Raw genomic sequence first — 18,495 nt, forward strand, 5'->3', positions numbered from 1 at the left:
GCAGCGCCTCCAATTTACCCCCACCACCTTACCCCCCCCCCCCCGTTTATACCTCCGCCAGTACCTGCCGCTGTGCCGCATCAGTCTGCGGTCCCGCTAGGCCTCCTCTAGCATCCTTAAAAACGGTCTGCAGTACGGGGGCAGTCATTTTCTAAGTGTCAATTTCACCATGTTGACCTAATGCATCTCAATCTTTTTCATGTGTCGACTGCCTGTCAACCAGTGGTCAACCCAATGACTGTCAACCTAAATAGTGTTGACCTAATAATCCACACTTTATGGAAAAACTGAGTGAAGATACTGTGCCACATTGGCAGGAAGGCAGCAGTCGACGAAAGGCAGTGTCGACCTAGGCAGTGTCGACCTGCCGAGAACAGTGTCGAACCCTTTCCGATAGACTTCAGAGGAATTGTAGGAGGAGGACATCCTTGTTCTCATTTTATGGCATTGCACAAAAATTGAGATGTTTTGGGACTTCCGACCTTCTTCCACAGTATAAACATGCCCTTCACTCTCCTTCCCCCCTTCCTTGGTACCCTTCCATTTACAGGCACAGCCCCCACAGTAATATTAATGTGCCCATACTCTAGTGTGATGTATCGCCGCAATGTATGGCCAACCGATTCCCCATGAGCTGCCCATTACCATCCCTGGTGGCAGCACCGCATGTGATACATTGCATGCAGTCCTATCGCATTTGTCCCCTGTTCCCCGCCGCCGGGAGGTGGGTCCGAGGTCGGACCTGCATCAATGGCATCTGATTTGGGACAATTTCTCAGCCCAATCCGTCAAGAACAGGTGAAATCAGTCAGTTGAGATTAATCCGTGGGCTTTTTACCGCTAGATTTCCTTTGTGACTCTGCTACAAATGTTTCCAGTTACCCACATGAGGGCATGCTTTCCATTACGGGTTCTCCTGCTGTGAATGCCTGGTTTCATTTTTTAAAATTTTTTATTTCAATAAATATGTATTACTCAAAAAATCAATCAATCAGTTAAAGCCTTACCTTTGTAAAGTTGGGAGAAGCATACAAATAAATGTGGAATAATGGATTGTATGTATGATTAATTAATCTCTAACCTATAAAGTAATGTAACCACTCACCTCCGTATGATCTAAATGTCTGCAGTAAATTTTCCACCTCCTCGGTAATCTTGTTCTCTATACCTTTCTTCCCCATCCCAAAGTCTCGTAATGTGGAAAGTGTAAATCGTCTCATCACTTTCCAGTTCTCGCCATTAGCAAAGACAAGACCTGAAGAAGAGTAAAAACCCATCATGGGCCCATTTATACTCATTCATTCTACATACATAGAATATACTGTATATATGACCAAATACAAAGGGGTAAATTTAATAAGATGGGAGTTCTGTTGAATATGAGATGTTGCCCATAGAAACCAATCGGATTATATTTGCTTCTAGAAGGTGCTAAATAAGTATAAGCAAATGGTTGCTATGGACATTTAAATTTGAGCATGTTGAAGGAACTATCAGGGGTAAATTTACTAAGATGGGAGTTCTATTGAAGATGGGGTATCTTCAATAGAACTCCCATCTTAGTAAATTTACCCCTGATAGTTCCTTCAACATGCTCAAATTTAAATGTGCATAATTGTGTGCAAACCTGGAGCCCATGACAGTGCCCAAAAAAATAATTGCAAAACTTTCACAATTACACCCTAAACTCGCGGTAAGTTCTAGAATGGAGGTTTTTTTTGGTACTTGTTTCCTAGCACGGCGCCCACTAAGCAAATAGCTAACTGAGGTATTCTGCATAGGAAAATCGCATCGCATCACGTACCATGTATAGTGGTGTGCGATGCGTGCGATGCAATGTCCATATTAAGTGCACAGGAGTGCTTATACAATGTAATTTCACATAGGATCGCATGGCACCAAATGCGATGCGATATTACATTGTAAAAGCACCCATGCCATGAGATATAATGGGTGCTTACTATGCCATGTGATGCAATGAGATGTGATTTGTGCATAGTATTACATGTGAAGGGAGCTTACAATTGTAAGCACCTCTGCCATTGTTTTGCGTTACCCCCAGTATCCACGCCACCCCTCACGTGGCGAGCACAGCAGAACGCGTCCTCCGACCTTTTGATACCCCCACTATCAACATCGGCGTGGAGTTGATTTTATATAGTGTGTCTAGCGGATCCGGATTACTTTACATGTATTCCGCGTCCCCTCGCCATGCTTCGGGCTCAGTGGCTCGCTGCGCTCGCCACACTATATAGAATCAACTCCACACCGACGTGGATAGTGGGGGTATCAAGGGGCTCACCGCGCTACGGGGTGGCGTTGATAGTGGTGGTGTTTTATGAACACATTCACCCCTGCAAAATCATGCAACTGACACAGTAATGAGGACATGTGTTGACTAAGAACTATAATTTACTTAAATAACTAATAAACCATAAACTAACAGGTAATACGAACAATTAATGCATTTAAAGCAGTAAAGATTATGTAAGAACATGTAATCAGTGAACAAATGATTTAGTTGTCCTTAGGGAGAAGTGTCAGGGCGTGCAGGATCCAATGAAATCAGTTATCCCCACCCAATGTTTTTTGCCACATAAACTCCTGCAGGTACGATTGGAGCATGTGCCTTGCGGTGCCCCGATGTCGTTTATTGCACAATTTACATGCGCCCCACATTCTTTCGAGTATGGACCCCTGTTGATGGGTCGATGAAATTGTACCGGTGGTTAACCTGGGCGTGCGCATACCCTGCCAATTGGAGCTGATCTGTGCTATACGCCCTTCAGCAATCTGTGTATATTGTAGATCCAGGCTCTACGTTGTCAATTATAGCCGCCATCAATGTGCTGGCATCGCCGATGGCCACCATCGTCAGGAAACACTACCCTGTTTCCCTGCATATTCCCCCAAAAACCCACTTCTGGGGTAACATCCGGCCTACAGTACTTTGCTTTTTCTCCTCACGAATAAGTTTTCGTCCACCTCTACGGCGCTGTGGCTGCACCATGAGGTCCATCAAACAAGCCTCCCGCATCCACTTATTGTAAAGTACAGCTGTTTTTTTGGACATATCCAGCTGCTGCTGACAATAGTCATTCGATGTCAGCTCCTGCGCCCAAGAGTATATGAACCTCACCAAGGTGAGGAAGGGTAAGCGGCACCCTGGAAAAATTGTCCTGCTCTAAGGATCACCTTTAGGCAACAAACCTTAACATGGCACCGCCACATACCTTCCTTCACACTTAGGCGCATAATGTGTCCATTGGCGCAATTTCCCGCCACCGGTAGTATATGATGGCGCTGAAAAAAATCAATTGCCTCCGCCTCCGTCTGCAGCAATGAAAACAAATTCAGCGAAGCAGCCATTTCACAGAAAATGAAAATTCACCAACTATAAATCATCAGCTCAGAAATACACTTCCACTCCTCAATCAAGCGTTGAATGCATGAGTTATTTCTCACAGAAAAGTAGAATTTTACAATAGTGAAACAGCAAAATCCCTTGACACATAATAAATTTACCCTGGCCATGGGGCTTCCCAGGAGTGTTCTATTTTTATTAATTATGCTCATGAGTTGTACTTTGGTTGGGTCATCGTATTCAAATCTATAACCGATTAGTATAGACACTCTTAACTCGTGGTAAGTTAAAGAATGGAGTTCTATCTCTTATCTTCTAGAAGGTGCTAAATAAATAAGCAGTAGAATCTGATTGGTTGTTATGGGCAACAGCCGATCTTCAGTAGAACCTCAATCTTAGTTAATTAACCCCAAGGAATGCAGTTTGTCTTCAGCATGATGGTGTCAGCTCCCCGTTTGCCCATTACCTGCTCTAAGCCTAAAGCATATTAGTATATCTCCCTGTACAGATGGAGTAGGTCTCATCCTTGCTGGCGGGTCGCCAGGACGTCCCCTCTGGCGACCTGCCAGCAGCCTCGCCAGCAAATATACTGAGACGCGCGACGGAAACCCTGTCCGTCTCCGCCTCAGGGAGATGGACAGGGTTAGGGGGGTTAGGGGGGGTGCGGGCAGGCGGCCGGGACCCCGGGTTACCGCCGGCAAGCCGGCGGGGACCCGGGGGAACGGATGGAAGCGCCGTCGGAAGGGGACGCGCGCGCCTCAAGTGCGCGCGCGTCCCCTTCTCGCCATCGCCATGGCGCTGGCGGGGGATGGCGGCTGGCGACGCCAGCCCCATCCCCTGCTAGGATGAGAGCTGCTCCATCTGTACCTGACCACTTTTCAAATAATATTTTCAAGTAACATGAAAGTATATTAACTAATTAGAATGATCCTTTTTCCTGCAAGCCCCGCGAGGGGACGCGCAATTTGAGGCCGAATCGTGGTGAGCGGACGCGGAATACATGTAAAGTAATCCATGTCCCTTTGCGGGGCTCGCTGCGCTCGCCGTGCTGCAGGCTCGGTGGCTCGCTGGGCTCGCCAAACTATCTAAAGTCAACTCCATGCCGACGTGGATAGTGGGGGTATAAAAAGGTCGGACGGCATGTACCGCCGCCCCTCACGGGGCTCGCTGCGCTCGCCACGTTTCGTGATGGCGTGGATACTGGGTGTTACATCTCATTGTAAGCACCCATCACATCTCATGGCATGGGTGCTTGTACAATTAAAAATCGAATTGCATCGCATGCCGCAATATTCCAGGGGGATGCGATGCGATTAGATTTTTAGGAGCCCATACGATGGAAATTGTGGGCGCCGTTCTAGGAAACTAGTACCAAAATTATCTTTGGTGTCGTGTGTCGTGATTCGAAAAAGGTTGGGAACCACTGCCCTAATGTATATGTCTCTGATGTACTCATTTGCTGGTTGGGTTACTATAGAAGAGCTTGAGAACATTTGCACAGCTCCAGTACTGTAATTCCCAGGGATGAATGTACATGGCAAATCATTTGTTTCCTCACTTGCAGTGGGGATGTCACAATAAATGATGATTTATACAGTAGTATATATTGCATATATAGTAGTACAAATAACCCAACAGATATACTTTCAGTTCTAAACTCTTTAAGACACAATTAAAGTATATTTTTTTTATATTCTTTAAGGAAACTGAAAAGTTACCGTAGTCCTTTATTAATTTAGAAATGACTGGGGCTTTCGGCCTGTCAGAAAATTCCTCCGCGTGGTTGAGTAGAGTATCTTTGATGGTATCATAACCACTTAGGACCACCATCTTCATCGTGCCCAACTGGACGCTGAATACCGGCCCGTACTGCTTAGACAGCTGTAAATGCAATAAGCAATAGTAATTATCAGGACTATAGTCAGCATTGGATGATATTATTCCAGTCATTATTTCCAATGGTATAGCTATCATTTGTAGATTACACTGCTATGCACCAGCAAATGTATTACACAAAGCCATTCTGACCCTCCAGAAATGCCGAAATAGCAGCTTCCATATTGCTTAAATGAAGTATTTGATAATATTAAAAGCAGCATATCACAGTTACGTATCTCCCCCATATGATACACCAAGGATTAGAACCTGTGACCTGTCTCACTGGTGGCAGACACCTTACTGGTAGAGCTATTTGCTTCTGCAAAATAAGCATTCAAATGAAGTTACTACACTACATAGCTCTGCCTAATAATAATGGTTTTGAAGTAAGAGAGTGCCAGATGTATTGATGTCAGCCACAGAAGCAATATCAACGGCTTTCAATGAACTGATTCAAACTGACAGGCGAGGAGAGGTGCCCCCTTGGAAGCAGGAGCCCGGCGGCAGATGTCTCCATTACCTCCCAGAGTTACGCCTCCGGTGTAAACTGTAACTTTTAAGCCCCATACACACTAGAGGATATTGTAAAATATATCGCTGTCACCGATATCATTCAGTATCGGACACCCGTGGCCCATATTATTAACTATATCGGTAGCGGCAAGGGTCTTCTAATGTGTATGGGACTTAACTCTTTAACTATCTGGTTTGAGGGTTTGCACCCCATTCAGAGCCACCCTGCTCTCCCGGTGATCAATGGCTGATATCACCTGGAGGTGGAGCTTAAGTCAGGTGGTAACTAGGGTGGGGCTTAGTTCCAGGGGCAGGGCTTAATTCTAACATCTATAAACAGGCTGGCTTCTAGTGATTAGAATTAGTATCCACAAGAGAGAAAAAAAGGGACTGTTAATTGGAAGCGCACTAGACAAAAAATGTATATAAAATGTAACTTTTTGGGGGAGATTCTCTAAACTAAAAATGCAGTAAAAACCCTGTTATCGGGTTTTTAACACATTTTGGGATGCACTGAGCATCCCCCGCCGGGTAACCGCGGCGGGGGGCATTGCCAGAAAAATCTGGCGATGCCCCATAGAAGCCTATGGGCATCTAACGCGACCCCCTGCCACCCCTCACCAATCCACCGCCGACCCACACGGACCCACGCCGCTCCGCATCCCCCCCCTCACCTGTGTCTGGGCAGCTCAGAGCTGTGCTGCCCGGACCTGTGACCTCCTCCTCCCTGCACTGTGATCCTCTTCCGGGTGCAGGGAGGAGGAGAGCCATTCCCCCCACAGCAGCAGCCAGCAGCCGGGTAAGGGAGGGAGGGGGGAGCCGCCGTGTCCCGCTGACTCTTTCGCAAAGGACAGCTCTTAACACAAGAGCCGTCCTTTGCCATAATTATTGCATATGTTAGTGCATATGCGATAATTATGAATGCGATGGGCGGCGATAGGGGGCGGAGCTGGGGTGCGGATGTTAGAACATCCCCCCTTAATCTTTCCAAGCGCACTTTACACTTTACTATCTCCTATTGGTTCTATAGTCTATAATAATCACTTTTGATCATTTTTTGGGGCATTGCTGCCCTCTGCTGGACAGATAAGTGCTCCCTAGATTGTTCTATGTATAAGTGACAAAAAAAAAAAAAATTTCGTTGTCTCCTGTTATGTAGTCTAATGCTGCTTTCCCACTGCCTACATTTTTTAAACGGGTCTTTAAACGGGTAAGAGCCATAAAGACCCTTTCCCACTGCAGCTTTTAAACGGTAAATTAAAAGCCGGATTTGTCCCATTCCCACTTACCCGTTTAAAGACCAGTTTAAATAGTAAAGATGGGGGGGGGGGGGAACAGCGTGGGGTCCCCCCCACTGCCGTAACCAGCACCAGGCTGAAAGAGCCGGAGCTGGTATTAAAAAATCAGGAAACCCAAAAAATAGGGCTTCGCTGATTTTTTTTAAACCAGCCACAAAATGACTAGGGGTCCCCCGTATGTTAAGAAACAGCCCCAGGCAAAACCAGCCAGCAGGGTAATGCCACAGCCGGGGGACACTTATTATATAAGCTCCCGCGGCCAAAACATTCCTCCCTACTGACCAGTCCCCCCCTCCAGGACTTACCTGACCAGGCTGAAGCCTGGTGCTGTCCCCGGTGACCCTGTGCGGTGGTCACCAGGCTGATTGAAGTGTAAAAAAATAGAATAAACACTATTGTCTTTTACTGTGGAACTATGAGTCCCAGCAAGCCTCCTCTGCATGCTGGGACTTGGAGAACCACAAGTCCCAGCATGCGGGGCATTAAAGGGCCCGCTGGCACTTGTAGTTCCACAGTAATAAAAATAGTCAAATAAACACACCTTCACACAATAAAAATAAAACTTTAATACATCCAAAGCCCATACATACTGATACTTACCTATCTTGAGCCCGTCTGTAGGTCCCTGGGTCCACGTCCGGTGCCTTGGTTCCTGGGTCTCGGGCTGCAGAGTCCGGGGTCCAGGGCCTTGGTTCCGGGGCTGGTCCGGGGTCCGGGGCTCCAGGGCTGAAGACAAATACAACAATAAAAAATGGAAAAGTCCCAAGGCGCTATTAGTCCATGCAGCCTCAATTCCTAGAAGGACCACTTTGTAATCCCCACTGTAGGTATTCCGGAACAAAATAAGGAATTGTGGGCACTTGACTTGTGTGTCCAGTGATGTAGAATTTTCTCAAAATAAATAAATGTAAAGAAAAAGAAGAAAATATGTGTCTCAAAATAAATAAATGGAATTTATATTTTGTTCTTTTTCTTTCCATTTATTTATTTTGAGAAAATTCTACATCACTGGACACACAAGTCAAGCGCCCACAATTCCTTCGTTTGTTCCGGAATACCTCCAGGGCTGAAGAGTCCGGGGTCCTGGATCCAAAGAAAACCATGGGGGACCTGTGGAAGGAATTCCTATTCACAAGATCCTCTGGTGAAGATCCCGTCATCTTCTCTGTCTTCGCCGTAGTCCACCTCATCAGCCGCCGGTACCCACTCGGACTGAGAGGCGCAGAGATGTTTCATCTTCCGCGCCTCTCATCCGAATGATTCTATTGGCCGCCTAGCAGCCAATCAGAAGCCGAGAAATTCAAGAAACTGCCATTGTTGTCTGTTCCTTGTACTGATAACCCTTTGTATTACAGTGTGTGCATTGTTATTTTTAATGTCTGTAAAGCGCCTTGAGTCCTGTTGGTGAAAGTGCACTATATAAATAGAACTTACTTACTTCTTCTCCTGCTCTCACCACGCGCCGTGCCTCCTCTTCCCCCCTCCGCCATCAGCACCTTTGGTTTGGCCAATGAAGGGGAGGAGCAGGTCTAGCTAATCCAGCCTCTGCTCTCCCAGTCTCCCCCCTGTCTCTCTGACACTGCCGGGGCTCAACGTCACAATCTGGTGACCAGTCCCGGTACGAAAAAGGAATACTGCTGCTGGTGCTGGCAGAGAGATCCGGGGCTGGAAGCCAGATATCTGTGCCACCACTGAGGAGATCCTCTGCCGCTGAGGGGACGCCACAGAGGAGATCTGCTGCCGCTGAGGTCCCGGCGCCAATGTGGAGGTAACAAGCCATCTCTCTGTCCCTCTGTCGCTCACTCTCTCTCCCTCTCCCCCTCTGCCTCTACACATCGTTCTCAACCTCCCCTTGTCTCTTCTCTCTCACTCACCCTCCTTTCTTTCTCTCCACTGTTCTCTTTCCCCATTCACCTGCTTTCTTGCTGGGGGAGGGGGAGGGGGGGGGGGGGGTTTGACAGGTTTACAGGGTCAAAAGGTTGACAAGATCAACATGATTTTTTCATGATTTTTTTGTAACTGTCTTGTTCTTACTTCACCGTCCATGTCGGCATAGAGGGAGTGTATAATAGTGTGTGGAGCGTAGCAAGGCACCGAGCCCAAAGCATTGAGAGTGAAGCGAGCCATGCGAGGGTACGGGTTACACTAACTGGGGGGCTATGTCAACAATCGACATTGACACAAAAAAAGTATAGAACTCATGTCGACTTTTTCATGTGTTTACAGTTTTCATGTCGATATTTTGACCCTGGTGACCTTTTAACTGTTGACCTATCCCATATTGACCTTTCTCATGTTGATATTTTGACCCCGTCGACCTTATGGCTGTCGACTTATTGCATGTTGACCTTTCAGAGTCTATCTGTCTATCTAGACACTGTCTATCTAATAGTCTACGCTCCATTTCAATGGTATACGCTCATTATGTTGACACTATTAACGTCATGCATTGGGTCGACTACTGAAGGTCGGCAAGCCTTAGGTCGACACCTGAAATAGGTCAGCATGGGTAAGATCGACAGGGTCTAAAGGTTGACGTAAGCATTAGGTCAAAAATGGGAAGGTCGACAGTCCAATGGTGAACATGAGATGTTCACTTTTCTAGAGCTGACATGTGCCGACAGGCGGTATTCCAAGTTCTACCGTCCACTACGACATGGTGGGAGAATAAAGTAGTGCGAAGTATGGCAAGTCAATGTCAACTGAGTCGATATTTGGGTAGATTTTGAAAAAAAAAACTTGTGTCGACCTTTTGACTGTCAACCTTTCCACTGTCGACCTAATGCTTGTGTCAACCTTCAGACCATATCGACCTGCGGCAGGGGCTTCACTGAACAGTCTCTCGGCGGGGACGCTGCGTGTCCCTGCCCATCTCCGCCCGTCTCCGCTTCAGGGAGACAGGCAGGGTTAGGGGGGGCGCTCGGGGCAGCAAGGGCAACGGGCGGTGACGGCGGGGGAGGACCGGAGACAGGGTCCGTTGTCCAGAGGGCGCGCAAGCGTCTTGTGCACTCGCGCCCCCTGGCGGGGCTGGCGTGATGGCGGGGCTGGCGTTAGAAACACCAGCCCTGCAAGGATGAAGCCAGCCCCATCTGTACTAATCATGGTTCTAATGATCAAACTTAAGTAGCTTTCTTCCCGTATCACCTACATGTGGGGAAATGAGAGATACTGCTGTATTTTATTCTCCTTTGCATTGTAGACTAGTGGTGAAATGTCTAAAAGTATAGTTTTACTACTATATCATACACAATATTGGGGGTTATTCTAGTTCACTCTTTCTGACAAAATCCTTCTTAGATGGACAAAACCATGTGCACTGCAGGTGGGGCAGATGTAACTTGTGCAGAGAGAATTAGATTTGGGTGGGGTTTTACTTCAAAGTGAGATCTATATTGCAGTGTAAAAATAAAGCAGTCAGTATTTACCCTGCACAGAAACAAAATAACTACCCAAATCGAATTCTCTCTGCACAAGTTACATCTGCCCCCCTGCAGTGCACATGGTTTTGTACATCTAAGAAGGATTTTGTCAGAAAGAGTGAACTAGAATAAGGCCCATAGTGTTGTTTTACCACAAGCATTATATTACCTCTATAAATGTATTGTTAGGGTTTTGCATGTCGAATATGTGTATATTCCCAATGACGGGAAGAGGCGTCGGTCCCGGTGGGAAATTCTTATACTTGTGTTGATTCCAATTGTTACAGACATAGGCCAAGAACACGATGACGAGAATGGACAGTAGAATTGTGACAGGGTCCATGGCAAACGTCCTCTCCGAGACCTGGGAAGAAAAGACACAATACCAAATCTTTTATTGGTAAATGAAATACTCAGTAAGAATACAGGGGTCAAGCAATCTTAGCCTCGGCGGAGATACAGTAGTAGGGTGGTCCTCCGTCCGCCCCCATCTGGAGGTTCTCCCTATTTTTTTTTTTTTTGGGGGGGGGGGGGGGGGGGCGGTTATGTGGAATTTGTCACTGGGGTGAATGGGGAGAGATTACAGCCACACTGTATGGTCTGAAAAAATGTTGTTTCTTTGTTTTTTTTTTGTTTTTTTACCCAAATCCCAGATTGTTAGTAGATACAAGAGGTCATGATGGTGGGAACAGGAGATTAATCTGCAAGTGCCCTGTACAAGCTGCCAAAGGGGCAAGTGGAGTCTATGGCCCTTATTCTGGTTGGTGCGGCCAGAGCCGCACACGGGGCTCCGGCCGCACAAACCAATCCCCGCCCACCCTACGGATCGCCACGGCCGTCCGTACACGGACGGCTGGCGATCCGCATTAAAATGGTGGAGGCTACGCCTCCACCATGGTGGGAGCTGCCCCCTGCATTCGATGGTCGTCGACCATCGAAGGCAGGTCCGCACGCCGCGGCAGCTCCCGCAAGCTAAGACCACACGGACAATCGTCCGTGTGGTAGCTTGTATGGGGGCTGAAAGCTGACATCCGGCGACGTCAGCTTTCCGCCCCCATGAGTGGCGTCATGCCCTCATTACCATGCATACGCCCCGCGTTTGCATGGGAACGCCCATGAAACGCGGGGCGTACACATAGGGAAATGAGGGCATGATGCCTCTCACGCCCCTATCCGCCCCCTTTGCGGCGGACGAAATCCGTCTGCGGCGAAGGGGGCTGCACATGCGCAGATTCACCTCTGCGCATGTGCAGACCAAAAACATCGGCGGTACGGCCGCACGCGGGCCGTACCGTTCCGATCTGAATAAGGGCCTATGTCTAGATCCCAGACCACAGGAATATAAAGTACCATCCCAGAATTCCAGGTGTTAAGTTTTCCCTTCCATCAATGTCTCCTGTGGACCGGACTAGGACCCTTCTCCTGAAGGTACAACCTGAGACAGAGAAAGTCACATTGTTGGGTAATCTGGAATACATGACTCACCCCTAATTGTGAGGTTTACAAGCCCTCCTGGTGCAGGCTCCCAGCAGACATGGCCATACATGTAATTTCCAGTTACACCTGATTATATAAGGGGAACTGTGAAACTACATAAAGAAAATTACAGTTCAACTGTTTTTATGTAGCTTACAAAAAAGGGCGTAACAAGAAACGACATGTATGAGATTTAATATTCAACTCTCTATTTATTTTACAGAGAATCATTTTACCTTAATGAACTTAATTTTGCTTATAATTACTAATTACTAGTTTTTTTTATCTCCGCATCGCTGCATTTGTTAAAACAGCTCTGTGCCTACAAATCATTTTCTTGCACTTTGCCACACTCCATTCTAACCTACAGAAGTGTATCTGCCTTCTTTACAGTACAGCTACCGCATGGGGGTCATTCAGACCTGAACGCACTCGCTGTGTCTACACGCATCCATTTGTAGTCAAGCAATTGTTTCCAAAACCCATGGACAAAACCATGTGCACTGCTGGTGCGGCAGATGTAACATGTGCAGAAAGAGTTAGATTTGGGTGTGGTTTGTACTTCAAATTGATATCTATATTGCAGTGTAAAAATAATGCGGCCAGTACTTACCCCGCACAGAAACAAAATAACTCACCCAAATGTAACTCTCTCACTGCACATGTTACATCTGCCCCCCCCCCTGCAGTGCAGCATGGTTTTGTCCATTGGAGAAAAAATTTCTTTTAGTGAGTGAACCAGAATCAGGCCCCATGTGTGCATCTATAAATTAGATCCTATGTCTCTGTGTTGGTGAATGATAAACTTATTGTAATGATCTCTCTAAGCCTGGCGAAGAGATAAAGTGGAAGGAGATAAAGCACCAGCCAAACATCTCCCATCTGTCATATCTCAAACACAGCTGATTGGCTGGTTCTCCTTCCACTTTATCTCCAGATTATCTCTTCACCATGATTAATTGATCTGCCCCATTGAGTGATTTCTCTCTCTCTCTCTCTCTCTCTCTCTCTCTCTCTCTCTCTCTCTCTCTCTCTCTCTCTCTCATAAAATGAAGAGTAATAAGCCACCCCCCCATCAGCTCCTAACTGTCATTTTAATGCAGCCTGTAACATTTAGGAGCTGATTGGCTGGTGGTTCATTTTTATCACTTTTCAAATACATCTGGTTCTCTCTCTCTCAAATGCAGGTATTCAATACTTTAATTCTCCTTGTGCAGAGAATCCTGTTTTGGATTCGCTACACAATCGCCGGGTTCCGGAGGGCTGCAGCATTCGCTGCCAGCCCTCCCTCACCCCCTATTTAACACCTCAGGGGCTTGCTGCCCCTGGCGGCGAATTTCAACCCCCCCGGTGAATGCCGCAGGGAGCCGGAGGACGGCTGCAGGCAAGGAGATGGAAGCCTCCCTGCCTGCGCCGGACACTGTGGGGGTGAAGGAGGGCTGTGGGGGACACAGGGAGAGCCCCCCAGAGCTTGCAGGGGGCTGTGTTAGGGAGCCGCTAAACACTGGTCCCGATCGTGCATATGTAATGATCGGGACCAGTGTGCAGTGAATATATGAATATTAATGAGCGGCTCCCGGCTCAGCCCCCTGCTGGTGAATGTGTAAAAAATATATATATATATTGTTTAAAAAAAAGAAAATTAAAATATATTCATGTGCTGCAAGGACATGAATAAAAATAGCATGCCCCTTCACAGAAAAAAAAAATCAGATTTTTTGACACCAAAATAAAAATAAAAAACGCTTTATTTTCAAAGATCACATTCCAGTTCACCTAAAAAAGATGACGAATGTAAAATGGAGAATCCTGGCGAAAATCACTGGAGAAAGCAGTTCTCCACTTCAGCATTGAATACACTCTCGGCGAATTCCACTGAAAACCCCATTGAAAACCACCGGCGAATCGCGGTGAATCACAAACGGCGAATCGCCAGACATTCGTTCTTCATTTGCAGCGAATTGTGTCCATTGAATAAGGCGAATTGTTTTTTTCTGTAAGAAAATTCGCCAGAAAACAGGCGAATTGCCAGATTCGCTGAAAAAAATGGCGAATCAGAGGCATTGAATACTGGCCAAAGTTGGCCAAATCAACCAATTAGCTTCTTACTGTCATTTCCTTTGAAGTCAGATGAAATTTTGAACAAGGAAATTAATTTTGACAACACAGTGGTGTTCAGAAGAGCACGAAATCTGAAAGAGAAGTTAGCGCCAAGTTTTTTCAGAAAGGAAAAGCAAGGCGCTGCTAAACCAACTTGGCTCCCGCCTAAACCTGAGGGGTACCACAGATGTGGAGGTGGTGGGGTGGGGGGTGTTTGTAGTTCTTGTATAACAGCTGAAAAGAAATCTATCAATTTTTCATCTTATGTTTCCGGCGAAACATTCCCAATTAAAACCTTTATAAATTGTAAAACGAATTATATTATTTATCTCCTAACCTGCGGATGCGGTCTGCAGTATGTAGGCCGCACCATTAGAAACCTCCATGTTAGATATATGGAGCACCAAAGGAACATTCTAAAGATGAGCAGAAACAATAGTCTCTATAGACACATGGCCAGCTGTCAAAAGGGCTCCATGAAAGGGGTTAAAATGGTAGGGATTGAACACATCCTGAGCACACCGCGAGGGGGTGACAGATACGTACGGCTGTGTAGGAGGGAGGCTTACTGGATCTTTTGTTTGAAAACCTTGAGCCCTTTGGGATTAAATGATACCATAGAATTAAATGGAATATATAATTGGATTAGTGTTTATGGGACCTTGTGTATATATACCTTTTTCATTTCTTTTATTTTTGGGGGACATCCACTTTAATTAATTATTTAATATTATTTCTATTATTATTAATAATTGAGGTGTGTATGTGTAAACATGGATACCTATTATGAATTGATGGTGGTGGGATTTAAAATGACCATGGTTAGTGTGGAATTAAGGGGAGGGGGGGGGGGAATCAATATGAAATAATATTAAGATGTAAGGTGGGGGGGGGGGGTGGAAGGGGGGGGGGGTTAATGGGGTGTGTGGGTTGGGGGGGGTTGGTATACATTATGAATTGTTAGTTTATTATTAGTACAAAGTTGGTATATTTATGAATTAGTAATTATTTATGTATTTATTTATGTTTACCCTTTTGGGTCCCAATTGTTCATGACCAATAAGGGTTGAATATCCATGCATGTGATCTAGATACACCCTATTAGGATTTAGCCACTGATACAACTATCACTGATTTAATCGCTATTATGTACCATCAATAATCGTTATATGTATTTTTTAATTATTGCTTTGAATTATATATTATTATTATATATATATTTTTTTACATATAAATATTATTATGTATTGGTTTTTAGTCTATATGAATTATTAGTATATATTTAATCAATATTTTGATTTCTGTGCTATATATGTTATATGTGTGTATGTCCCTTTAAGGATTGCGAGTCATTCTATATATATATGATTAACTGCTGGCACTAAGGAATGAAATAAACAAAGAAATGAGGCTTATATAATTAAAATGAGGCATGACGAATTTCTATTTGGGCATATGGATTACAATTATTGTCAGAATTAAGGTGAGCCCGTTATTGGGCTATGCAAATGAGGCTTACAAAGGCAGTAAACATGGGGACACTATTTATGACGCTCCCTGAGTGAAAATGAGGCTTGAGACACAGAGAAACAAAATGGCCGCGGGAGCCTATAAATATATGCTGACGGAAACGAGGCTATGCTGTGATCAGAGGGCTCAGACTGAGGAAGCCGCCGACTTCACGAGCAGGCGGAGAAACGCGTTTTTGAGCCCTACTCTCTGCCGGTCCTGCACATACCTTGCAAGCGCACTTTACTTGTGGATTACAATTAACACCTAGCTGGCTGGTCCAGCAGGAGAAGGTTCCAGCACAGCTTCTTCCGGAGTACATCTCTGGTAATATACCAGTTGGAGAGACTGACCTTGGTTATCCACCACTTAAGTTCATGCAGGACTGGTAACTATGAGAATCTATCACTGCCTCTATTAAGAAATCTATAAGCCTCTTATTTCATTCTTAATTGAGTGACTTTATCACTACTTAGCAAACGTCAATCCCAGCAAGTCCAGCTTTTATTGTATGTTATATGTTGTCTGTCATGTCTGTATGTTAAATTGTGCACAATTAATTACTGTTCATATTTTCTGTGTGGATTGATTCCACTTTATATGTTTTTAATAAATTGATTTATATATTGCTAAAATTGCAAGGACATTCAATTTTTTCTGAGCAGGATTGCGCTTCTTAAAGTGCCAGATACTTAGGTATCTGACACTACTTTTCCATTCCTTTGAAATTAGTTATATTCAGATTGGTTGCTATAAACAACTTCCCCACTTTACCTCTATCTCTATAAAGTATGTTACAGTACACCACCTAAAAAGTCAAATAATAATAATAATAATAATCACATAAAAACTAGTTTGATAAAAATAAGATCCAAAAGAGTGAAATGTGACCATAACCTGGTATTTACTGTATGTATATTGATATATACATTACAGGCAAATTACACCCATATCCCATACAGTTACATTGTTATTTATATACATACACTAGCTCCTAACAATTGCAGTTAGGAAATAGAGAGAACAAGGCTCCGGGTTCCACTCAGTCCCCGCTGATATGTGCTAATTCTAAAGGGCGTCCATTAGTGGGACACAGCCTCAGACCGCTTGGCGTAAGGACAGCTTGCTCGGGACAGGTGGGAGATACAGTAATACATTTATTCAATTGAATTAAAAAGCTTAGATAAGACTTATGTTTCTTACTGTAAGTACTGCAGAGATTTCACCAAATGCTGCTCCTCCTGTCCTCTCTCCTCCTGCAGGGAGTGGTGACTGCTGATTGTGGCTTGGAGTATACAGTGTATAAAACATAAGATTGCTAAATAATTTCCTGACTTGCAGATTCATATGTAAACTACATATGACTCCACCCTATATAAAACACGTGTGGCCTATAATAACACTGAATAATGCACGCTCGTTGTACGTTCTCTATTTGGTTTACATGTTTTTTGACATGTTAGAAGGAGTAAAAAAAAGCATAATGGTTTTCTCTGAAAATACGACGGCTTCTGGAGAACCAACATGGTACAGTATACTGTATGTCAGTGATTTTCAACCGTTTTACCTTGCGGCACACTAAATAAGATTTTAAAATTGCTAAGGCACACCATGAGATCGCCACAGGGCAAAACACATTGGCCCCCTACAGGAAAAAAACAAACCTATTGCCCCCCATATAAAAAAACAATCACACTGGTCCCCACAGGTAACAAAAATAAAATACATTGGCCCTTTACATGAAAAGAAGAGACCAGTAAATAACATTTGAACTGGTGGTGGCTGTAAACTGGTTTGGGCATCTCTAGATCTGGGGGCACAATTGAGAACAGATCAAGGCACACTAGTGTGCCATGGCACAGGGGTTGAAAAACACTGCTGTATGTTGTGCGGGTAGAATTTCCAAAAATCTTTGATAATGTCAAGAACATCTGCTGTTTGCGCTTTCTTATTTGGTTACGTCAAGTGAATGATGACCACTAAAAATACTTCTTCTCGTTCTTGCCAAAAGATTTGCACCTTCGGCAACTCAGACCCTATAAAATGTAACCCTGATATTCTGGGACAGCTACCCTTTATTACTTTAGGTTCCATTATAGAAGTCAGGGTTGCCTAACTTTGTTTGTTTTATACCCCCCCCCATCTTTTTTACTTTTTTTCTTTTTCTGATCTGCTTATCTTCCCCTGCCCACCTCATTTTGCAATTTTACTCCCTCGCTGTTTGTTTTTCATTTACTGTAGAATTTCTGCGTATGCTTTGTATCTGACTTCTGCCTCTTGGAATGTTCAAGGCATCAACACTCAAAACCAAAATGATTTCATACTTAAACATGAATAATTCGGAGATTACTTTTTTCTACAGGAATCGCCCCTGACTGATCATGAACACCAAAAACGCTATGCTGCGGTATATACTAAGCCAGAAATCCGGCGCGGAGGGTAACCCCAGCTGAAAAGAATCCCTCCCAGCATGCCAGCTGAAAAGAATCCCTCCCAGCATGCCAGCTGAAAAGAATCCCTCCCAGCATGCCAGCTGAAAAGAATCCCTCCCAGCATGCCAGCTGAAAAGAATCCCTCCCAGCATGCCCCGCCACCGTCAATGTCACTATGGGCATGTGAAGAGGGACTCCCAAATCACAGATTGGGTTGTTCATGTTCCAGGGAACATCACAAAGGGAAGCTCTTACCAAGAGAGATGCCATTTGTGGAACTTATCAAATATGTTATATGCAATTAGTATTGGTGCAATGGGCGGTGGGATTAAGTCAGACTGGGAGGGTAAGAACCCACTGGGGGGGGGGGGGGATCTGGCATGTGATGTCATCACACAGCAGTTTACCAAGTACAGTAGATCTTACTAACTGCTTTGGGGTAATCTACATTGGGATATAAGTTAATTTTAAAGACTACTCTCGGTACACACCCACACTTCTAGGTG

At 45.0% G+C, this 18,495-nt stretch overlaps 1 protein-coding gene across 1 annotated transcript in view; it reads right to left on the minus strand.

Moving 5' to 3' along the window:
- The window catches only part of LOC146063036 (uncharacterized), an 83,765-nt gene that overhangs the window by 21,776 nt on the left and 43,494 nt on the right, over nt 1-18,495 (minus strand). The window contains exons 11-13 of the mRNA XM_083175046.1: nt 10,642-10,836; nt 5,083-5,245; nt 1,106-1,255 (exon numbers count right to left, since the gene is read on the minus strand). Of these exons, the coding sequence (XP_083031172.1) occupies nt 1,106-1,255; nt 5,083-5,245; nt 10,642-10,836 (508 nt within the window). The remainder of the gene's footprint in view (nt 1-1,105; nt 1,256-5,082; nt 5,246-10,641; nt 10,837-18,495) is intronic.

The sequence above is a fragment of the Crinia signifera genome, chromosome 3 (assembly GCF_055691185.1).
Source record: "Crinia signifera chromosome 3, ASM5569118v1, whole genome shotgun sequence".
Lineage (NCBI taxonomy): Eukaryota > Metazoa > Chordata > Amphibia > Anura > Myobatrachidae > Crinia > Crinia signifera.